The 10,458-nt window shown below is 40.5% G+C and overlaps 1 protein-coding gene across 1 annotated transcript; it reads left to right on the top strand.

Annotated features, from left to right (window-relative positions):
* Positions 1-337: 337 nt before the first annotated feature.
* LOC121903296 (VIP36-like protein) lies at positions 338-9,396 on the top strand. The gene is made up of 8 exons (XM_042420181.1): positions 338-961; positions 1,681-1,799; positions 2,030-2,147; positions 4,439-4,521; positions 5,075-5,236; positions 5,915-6,029; positions 6,137-6,259; positions 6,822-9,396. The coding sequence occupies exons 1-8, from the start codon at positions 757-759 to the stop codon at positions 6,962-6,964; spliced, it is 1,068 nt and encodes a 355-aa protein (XP_042276115.1). The 5' UTR covers positions 338-756; the 3' UTR covers positions 6,965-9,396.
* The last annotated feature ends 1,062 nt before the right edge of the window (positions 9,397-10,458 follow it).

Here is a 10,458-nt window from a genome sequence, read left to right as displayed (position 1 = left end):
CATGCGCACTAGCGGCTTTCGCTGGCCGAGTCGGCTACTTCCGGTTTAGCCCTCCGGCTAACTTGAATGGGGATAAAACAATTAAATCATGTGGCTCTTCTAGGCTTTTGAAATGTGATCGGACCGAACGGATTTAATTCTGATAGTGAGACGAGTCATTTCGCGGGGGTTGTGACGCTCAGAAATATTTATCCGCTGATTTACAGACGTCTCTTTCACAATGTAAGTCTATGGGAAAAAGTCTTTTTACGCCAGTGTGCATCACGTGACGTTGTAATTACACGGTTTGGCCGCCATGTCCAATTGGCTTCAAAACCTGGCACTCTTCCTGTATCCAGTTCTGTTAATACATCCATGATTAATCTCCTACCAGGCACCCCATTTTTGCGCACAAACCCGTATATAATGTACCCAAAACAAGAAGGTTACCGTTTTCAACCCTTTAGATTACAGTCAAAACGTTGGTCTCATTTTAGAGGAAAATCTTTAAATTTGACAACCAAGAAGTCAGAATGAGTTTCAGTGATCCTGAAATGTCACCATCCCTCCCATGGGGAGGTACAATGTCGTTTAAAGGAAACCAGACTAATATAAACTCCTCATGAAGTCATGATTTTACACACTCCACTACAACGGGTGGCAACAAGCGCCTTCCACGCTGGCATTAAACAGAAGAAGAAGGGTTGAAACCGGAAGCTGTAGTTTCTCCTTGTCGCCTCTGAGTGGGACTACATCCATGGAGTGGGAGGGTTGAAGATGGTTGCCGCTGTTTCCAACTCAAATCCGGATCGATTGAGAAGTTTCTCGTCTTTATATCCAATGTGTCAATTTAAAAACATCCGTAAATTAGCATGTCTGTTTACTGTCGCTTGTGTTTTAATGGGCCAGTCGTTAGCAGACGACCAGGACTTTATGGAGGAGTTTATGAAGCGGGAATATTCTCTGGCAAAGCCTTATCGTGGTGAGTTTACTGTCAGCTACATTAACCCGACCGAGCTAAACTAAGTTGAAATTAACCAACAGCAGCAATTATTCCTACTGTAAACGAGCATTTCGTTCAATTTAGCAATTGTTGAATATATAATTCTGTATTAGGTGCTTAGGATAATAATTAACTAAGAGGAACTTTGTGCCCCTCGGGCACTTACACATCCCAACGTTAAGTTAGCTAATGTCACAATACGGGAAATGATATCCCACCATGAATGACAGTCAATCATGTTATTTAAGGCTACTACTAACGTTACCTGTCTCCTCTCAGTGTTTACTCCGACAAGTGCAGCTCTGGTGGGAGCATATCAGGTTAACATAGTACATAAATAGTATAGTATAGTGCTCCTTATACACCTGCTAAACCAATTAGTGTTAGCGTTAATTACACTAAAACCGCCATCATCCGCCAAGTTGTTAGAGGCAATTATAAACAAATGTTGTGATTTCATTTTAATAACGTGCTACTGATAGGTCACCTGTATGCCGAATTTACTAGAATCTCATTGTGAAACAAAGCTCTCCGTTTGTGTTGGTTGGTGCTTATTTTGCTGATGAGCAACACAGTAAAGAGAAAGATTTACAGCTTCTGAAGGCAGTTTGGACAACAAGCAGTGCATTCTGAGTCCCCAGAAGGCAGACTGTACATGTGTGAATACTGTAGTTAACGTGTGTATCATCATTTTGCAGGGTTGGGTTTCTCTAGTTCTTCACAGTGGGATCTGATGGGCACTGCCATTGTCACACCTGACCATGTGAGACTGACCCCAGACCTGCAGAGCAGACAGGGAGCAGTATGGAGTCGCATTGTAAGTGTACTGCAACAAACTCCACACATGCTCCGTTGTCCACTGTTAGTCGACCGGGACTCTTGCATCATCACCGGATGTCCCTATTGCACCATTACATGTTTACTGACGCTACAACATTAGGCAAATGTTTCAAAAAAAGTTTGTTACTCAGTGCATTTGTCGAACACATACCACACATAGCACAGCACGAGAATAACCTGCTTGTCCTGATTTCTGTTGCTGTTTAGCCTCTCTACCTGCGAGATTGGGAGCTCAAGGTGCACTTTAAAATCCACGGCCAGGGAAAGAAGAATTTGAATGGGGACGGTCTCGCCATCTGGTTAACTAAAGATCGCATGCAGAATGGTAGGTAGAGACTGGATCACTCTACAGATATATATATTCACTATTACCTGTTATTAAGAGTTTTTTTTTTATCTTAGTGCTTAGTGCTTAGGACATGAGGTGATTTCAATATTACCTGCGCTGGTCAGGAGTTGTGATCCCATCTGGAGTGCTTATGTTTGTCATTTTTAACCCCCACCCCATTAATAATTGCAATTACCTAATTGCAGCAAACCTGCCAGTCCTCCTGTAATTAATGTCTAATCTAGAAAGAACTGTGTATTTTAAAAGTATATCTTTTAGTTTTGCTGTTACTGAGTTTCATCAGCTCAGTGCACAGTGAGACAACTGAAGAAGTAGACAAGGATTTTTCAAACCTGATAGACCGCATGTTAACATCAGTCAACTCTTACAATGAAGGAAAATGTAAAGATAAACATTAGGAGAGCAAGAGCCCGCGAGCTCATCACTGTCATGTGTCTTTTCTGCTCTGCCTTTGGACAGTTGAACTGTAGGTTTGGGTGGTATCAAGGTGTTACAGCATACCAGGGTAGTTAGAAGTCCTCAAAGTAGGGAATGTTTTGGGTTCAGTCTTGACGGTAAAGGTGAGCCAGCCGCCACGGACGAAGCTGCGTGCACTATTTGTCTCAAGAAAGTTGTGGCTAAAGAGGGTAACACCTCCTGCGTTTCATTTCCGTTCAGCCCACTGCTGGCTGTATCTGCTGCAGCAACAAGTGTTATTGGTTCCTCCTGCAAGTATCCACGGAAGGAAGGCATTTATTTCCTATTTATTCATTATTCCATAAGTATTTAAACCCAGCAAGCTAATTGCATATTAGACACACAGCATTGTTGGCTAGACAGTGTCATTCATGCTACAATGAATTCTATCAGCAGCAGCTCAGCTTTTATGTTTTTAGAAAAAAAAAACAAGTTTAATACAAATACTGTCATATAACGTATTCCCCAGTCAGGATGGTATGAAAAAATAGATACTGCCCAAGCCTACTGAACTGATTTGCATATGATGTCTTACAGTTAAAGCACATTTAAGTAGTTTGCAACTGTCAGTGTTACTTCAGTAATAATTACTGGTAAGTAGTACTAATGTTTAAAATAACACTAAGCCTGCCTGTGATGAAGGTCACATGGTTTTCCCAGTATATTATTGTCTATTACAGAACCAGCTTCTGTAATTTGCCAGTGGCTAAAAATGCCGTTTGGAACGTTTACTATTATTATTTATTCATTTTTATTTATTTATTTTTTAATTATAAGGGAAGAATTAATCCTGTCTGACTGGAGCTTAAGATTGTTTCTTCACATTTGTGGTGAAACTTCGCTGGAACCATCTGTGCTGTTTGTTGTGAGACTGTCGGGAGAAATACTCAGGGGTCCGTTTCGCAAAAAGCAACTTGCACACAGATCACGAACAGATCACAAACAGATCACAAACAGATCACAAATAGTGCCACTGCTTGCTAGCTGCTGATGAACGTGTGTCCTACACTCCTCTCGCATGACGGTTTATTGTCCAAGAATTAATTGCGATCACTGATATTATTGTCATTTTAAGACCATTTAATGCCACAGTTGCACAGGTGCCAGGACTCCCAGCTTCACCGTATTTACTGACACCATACCTGCAGCCCCCAGCAGGTATGGTGTTCACTGGCAGAAATGAAGAGTTTTTGGGAGAGTTTTGGTTTTACTAGAAAATGTCAGGAGCCATTTTTATTTGTTAGATGCTCACAAAAAAGGGATTTTATGAGTTAAATAGTTCATGTACACATAAGTCGTTTTCTGTTTGTCTTAAAAAAGCAAACAAAAACAAATGTAGAACGCTACAGCAGCTGCACATCTGTTCAGGAGCAGCTGAGATTGTCACTAAAATGAGAACAGCTGGTCCACCTTAAAGGTCAGTCCACCTTAAGTGAGCCTCGTCAGGTTAGGCTAACCCATCGTCGCTAACTTCAGGGCTAACCTGCTTTACTTTATTCAGCAGGATCTTGAGGAGTTGTAGCATTTATTCACCGCCACGTTCACAGCTACACTGCCAGCTTCATACTCTCACTATCACACTCGCTGTGCACTTTGTGACATTCTTATGTAAACAAACACATGTGTAAACACTATGGGCAATATGGAGGTCAGCAAAAACGATCAAGGTCATGTCCATATATCATATGATAAGTCGTAAGTATGATGTTTCTTTCGATTAGTTAAACGTCAACAATAACGCGAGAGGAAATGATGTCATGTTGCACATTTGGTCAAACAGGTTCCTGAACTACCTCACTGTTTCTCTGCAGGTCCCGTGTTTGGCAACATGAACCACTTCGTTGGACTGGGAATATTTGTGGACACTTACCCCAACGCTGACAAGAACCATGATGTGAGTGACATTTAGCAGCTTCTGCTAGTGTTTCTTTACAAGGAGACTCTATTTCCTGTAAAACCTGCAGCTTCCTGTCCATGTTTGAATTCATAGAAGAAGATAAACAAGCAGCAATAGCAGATGTATACGTTTGTGCTGGGATAATATCATCCTTCTGCTTGATTATAAAAAGCAATCCAGCCAAATCTGACTATATGACGCACAATTTAAAAGACTCCTTGTTTACATTAATTGTACTGATGTCCAAAATGTGTCATATTTCTTTTCCTGCCTCCCTTTTGAATGTGCAGAAGAGGCAACCTGGGACTCAGGTAGCATCAGAAACTATTGTTTATTCCATGAGCTGAGCGACTGAATGTCCGTCCATCCGTCTCAAAACGTTCACCGTCCCACATCATCATCATTACATGCATCCGTTTTGAGTCATCGGTTCTGTTTGGTGTCATTATGATGCGACAACTGAAACATGCAGCATGACGGTGTGTATCAGAGGCTCTGCGGTCAGAGCGTGTCATGTGTTGGGCTAACTCCGTCTCCTCCTCCTCCACAGAGGGCTTTCCCGTATGTGTCGGTGATGCTGGGGAACGGAACTCTGTCATATGACCACGATCACGACGGACGACTCACTGAACTCGGAGGCTGCACGGCCATGGCACGCAACGCGATCTACGACACGTTTCTCCTGGTCAGATACTCCAAAAACAGACTGACGGTATGAAACTCTCTGATTAAGGAGGGATCGATGCAGTTTATCTCTTAAAGTATTACAGTCATGTCAGAAAATGACATTTTAAGTGGGTCCAAAGACGATGCAGTTCATCTCAACTATGAAGTTTGTAGCAAAAGGCCTGAACAATTCAACAGTAAATGATTCTGATAGATATCAGATAGTTTGATCATTGATTAATCATATCAGTCATTTTTAAGCAAAATGGAAAAACACTGAGTTGCTGGGTTTAGCAGTTTGCTAACTTTATCAGTGACAGTGCTGGAAAGTCGCCATCGCACAGGACGTAACATGTAAGTATACTGATGGTAACAACAGCGCCACAGTTTCTATTATTATCATTAATACCTTCACTAATGTAGTTTTTAAATTAAGATTAGTCCCAACTGGTCAAACGGAGGCAGAACAACCACATTCTTTGTCTGTTTAGCCTCTAGCTACAGTGGCTATGACTCTAACATTAGTTGGTGGAAGTTCTGAAGAGCAACAACAGTATTGATTTTATGTGAGTGACAAAAATAAAACTAGTGTCCTCAAATACACACACGTTAAGTTTTTTTTCTCCCAGCCTGGTTTAGTTCTGCCTGTGCCATGTTTGAAGTCTAGTTATGGCCTGTTTATCCCTCATCAGTGATTGACACAGACCCCTCCTCTGCTCTGTAGCTCATGGTGAATGTAGACGGTAAGCAGGATTGGAAAGACTGCGCTGACATCACAGGACTGCGGCTGCCTACAGGCTACTTCTTAGGTGCCTCGTCCGCCACCGGAGACCTGTCAGGTATGAAACCTGGAAGTGAAATGATAGAAGAAATGCTGATTGGACAGGAGAGGTTTGCATGAATTCTATATGAAGTGTTAATTACTGACTTGTGCTTGTTGCTCCAGATAACCATGACATCATCTCCATGAAGTTGTACCAGCTGAAAGTAGAGAAGAGTCCAGAGGAGGAGCAGGAGCAGGAGGAGGAGGTCCTCATCCCCAGTGTTGACAACATGGAACAGTTCCAAGGTAGAAGCAGCTCCTCTGTCCTCTGTCCCGTAAACCTCCAAGAGGTTGTGATACGTAGCACAGAGGAATCAGATATATCAGGCTTCGGATCAGTTCACTGTTGGTTTTGGCTCCAAACATGAGATTTGTTGACAGTAATAAAAATACAGAAAATCACAGCCTGATCCTTTAAAATGTCTTTAATTAAAAAAAATTCAACTGAATAAAACTCAGAATGTTGCAAAATGATTTAAATGCGGGGATAACAGCCCCCCCGCCCCAACCCAATGTTGGAAAGGTGTTTCAGAATCCAAGTATGTATCTGTGGAGTCTATAAACCAGCCTCAACAGTGTTTTTAGTGGAGAAACTCTTCAATCATTCAGTTTTTGGAACTCAGGAAATAGACAGTTTATCTTGCACAGAACCAGGTTTGATCAGCTGAAGGCAGTTTAGAGCTAAAGAACTGAATTTAATTATCACATTTTTGAAGGAGTACAAGAAATTCCTCTTCTTAAATGTGTTGGATGTAAAGTGAACTGTCTACTGATTGATAATCCATCTGTCATCCTTTTTACTTTGCAGTGGAAGTCCAGGAGGAGGGGATGAGCGGAGTCCAGTTCTTCTTCACCTTCCTCTTCTCCGTCCTCGGCCTGGGCGTGCTGGCGGTGGTGGGGCTGATGGTTTACGGCCGCTGGAAGGAAAACAGACGCAAGCGCTTCTATTGATAAAAGAACAATTAAACCACACAGGTTTTTCCAAACCGTATGTTTCTTAATTGACATAGATCACAACAATGCAAAGACTACCATAGCTTTACTGAACCATACAATCAAACTGAACGAACAACCTCGTGAAGCCCAGAGCCGAAAGAACACAAACTACCACGATGAACAGGTGAAGAGATCATGAACCGGTGAGCCAGCTGTGAAATATTCTCATTGTAAGTGTTATGGAAGATAGATGAGATAAAGCTGCTATAGTGTGTTTAAAATACACTCATCTCAACTTGGATAAAAGCACAGTGGGACTCCAGCATCCCGTCTGCACTAACTGAGACACTGTAGATATCAGCCCACATCAGATCCTGCTGTTCCACCAGCAAAAATACCAACAAAAACTTCAGAATCAATTAGAGAATCCCAGATGCTGTGTGCAGTGTGCTGACATGTTAGAGGATTTTTGTGGTTCTGAAGTGTAAAGTGTAGTTACCTCTTACTGCCACTTGGTGCTGCCAACAGGCAGCTGCATTGTGACTCGAAGCTGCTGTGAAGACTGATCAACCTGTGGATTATTGCAGACTTCTCGCTGCACCGCAAACATTTTCTTGAGCTCTCGTACATTTGACAGCACCTTAAACGCCAGGCGAAGCACTTCCAGCAGCTTATGTAACAAGTGCACTGAAGTGAACCAGGTAATCAGTGCTGTTAAAAGTACCCAGCAAGGACCAATAAAGACAGCTTCTCATGTTATGTTCCAGTCCTTTCTGCAGGTTTGAGCTCCTTTTTATTTTCTGTTTGACATCACAAACTATTTGGCTTCACTCACTTTCTGTTACTAACAGTTCTCTGATAGGAGGGTGAGCTGATGTTGATGTGCACCAAGTTTCAGTAGCAGTTTTCAGCTTTTTTTCTAACGGCACTGACTTTCATCAGACCCTTGTTAGTAGAAACCCTTTCTGTTTCATTTGTGATCAGTTTTCATGTTGCTTAGACTTTAGTTCTAGCATGCACTGTGAATTTAATTCCAATCAGCAGCATTATGTAGTCAAATGTGAGTTTTAATAAATTGAAGAGTGTGTGAGTATGAATGCTGTGTACTGTTAAGCTGTCCAACCTGTTAATACAGCAGGTGCCTTACACCCAGTGTCCCCATGGATGTGGCTGTGTTGTCCACACTGACCATAAATGCTGTAAAATACAAAACAAACTACTAAACATCATTTTGAAATGGCAGCTAAAGAACAAACTGCTTTAGATGCTCCAGTGGACATGAAGGGTTACACCCATAGCAGGAAAGCACAGGTAATGATATTAACGACTGTGTGTCAATGAGTCAACACGCACAATACCAGGACCCTGAAACTGAAGCAGCTAAATGCTATAAAGTCATCATTCATTTTATGATTTACAACTGTGCTTTTCAAAATGTCTTGTGAAAAAGACCTACCTGTCTACGATGAGGTCCTGTAGTCCCTAAAGGCAAACTCTACACAAACTGGTGGCTTTGTTACTCTGCAAAAGTACTCTTTTGAAGTTATTTGACATAGCATAGCAATGAAATGTTAAGGTCAAGATTAGAATTGAAAGAAAGTCCTAGTCCCCCAATAAACAGGAACTCTGTACTCCCACAGAAAGACCTTTAAGTCCACTTTGCTGGAATTCCTTTTTGCACTTGTGTATGAATCGTTGTGCTGATTCTCTCGGTTGAGTCATATGACGATGCAAACTTCACCTGGAGTCAGATTCCAGTGATGCTTTAAGCTAAAAGTTACATCAGCACTCGTGTCGGTGTGTTTGTGACTACAACCTGAACAAACCTCGTTGTTCAGACCAGAAGCTGACACTGTACAAGCCCATGTGAGATCTGAGCTCATCTGTAGAGAGGCATCATGAGTGCACAATAAGACTCTTCATGAAAATCTCCCTAGCTGGTAATGCACTTGATAGTATGTGAAGTTTACAATGTAAGATAATGAAAAAAAATCAATAAGAATTTTTAGCCAATATAAATATTTGTGTAACTGACATTAACATTTTTATTTCAGTGATATTTTTATAGGATCATTGACTAGTAGGAAGGAATACTTGCAGATTTCATTTTGGTTCTTAAAGCAGTTTTAAGCCATATCAATCCATCGTTCATTAAAACCACTTTTTGTTCAGAGTTGCTACTTTACCAACAAACCCTGCTTCTTTTTGTTTTGTATTGTATTGTCCTTCTAAACATAGGTTCTTATTTTATTCTTAGACTTATTACTGTATGTCAAGCTATTTGTGATGATTTAATTCACCATGAGCCCTATAGTTAACTATTTAAATGATGTTGTTGAGCCTTTTCTTCTCTTTAAATCTTCTAATCCAAACCCTTGTCTGAAAAATATTCTTGTCATACTCTGTGTTCTGTGTTTTTCAGTAAAAGTTTCTGTGGTGATCTTGCACATGTGGTGTGTTTTTTTTTTTTTTTGTCTATGTGCCGATAAAAAGTTGTTTGGGGGGAAGTTTTCATGTTTTATTGTGTTACAACATTGATTTAAAGCAGATTTAATGTGGCTTTTCTTATCAACACAAAGAACCTTTAAAGGATTATTCAAGTGTGTCTTAAAACAACAGTCAGGAGCTCAAATGAACATTGAAACCTGTTTTTCTTGCTGTAATCATTAGAAGATTCCTTCATAATGACCTTACAATGGAAGTGATGGGGGACAAAATCCACAGTCCTCCTTCTGTGCGAAAAATGTATTTAAAAGTTTATCTGAAGCTAATATGAAGCTTCAGCGTCCAAATGAGTCAAATCAAGTAGATATCTTTCAACGTTACAGTCTTTTTAGTGCCAAAGTTCCTCTTTTTGTTACTATACTTCCACCTGCAGCTCAACAGGGAAACACAAAGAGGGAATTTGATGCTAATATATCAAATAATAATAATATCAAAGTGAAGACAGATCTCTACAATGTAATCTAAATTAATTACAAATACAGAATACTAAATACTTGTTTGATTAAGTATTCTAGTATTATAAGCACTTTTGGCAGCAGTTTCAGGCTTGAGTCAATGTTTTTGTTACTCTGCCTTAAAGCTGGTGAATCACTCGGTCAGCTGCTGTCGGTCTGGTCTTCTTGCCTCTAATTCAGTTTTTGAGGACGGCAGATTTACAGCTGTGACAAACTTTTTCCATGTTTTAATTAATTTATCTGGACTCCAAGTGATGTACGGCAACTTGGAAATGTTCTTGAGTCAATCCCCTGAGTGTTCTTTTGTCTTTATGGTGCAGGTTTTGACACAGTACCGGTTCAGCCCAGGTTGGAGCATCCAGATACAGCTGCTGATCTCCATTTAACTAATTATTTAGATGTGTTTTATTAAAGAGGTTGAATATTTATGCAAATGTGTATTTTGATCACTCTGTAGAGATGTTTTATCTTTGACTTTAAAGGCTTTTTTTTCTGTTGATCAGTGTCAAAAAAGCCACATTTTTGACACTTATTATTAATATTATTGTT

Source organism: Thunnus maccoyii, chromosome 9 (assembly GCF_910596095.1).
Source record: "Thunnus maccoyii chromosome 9, fThuMac1.1, whole genome shotgun sequence".
In the NCBI taxonomy this organism is placed as follows: Eukaryota; Metazoa; Chordata; class Actinopteri; order Scombriformes; family Scombridae; genus Thunnus; species Thunnus maccoyii.
Note: the sequence above shows the minus strand (reverse complement) of the source record. Positions and strands in the feature narration are given on the sequence as shown.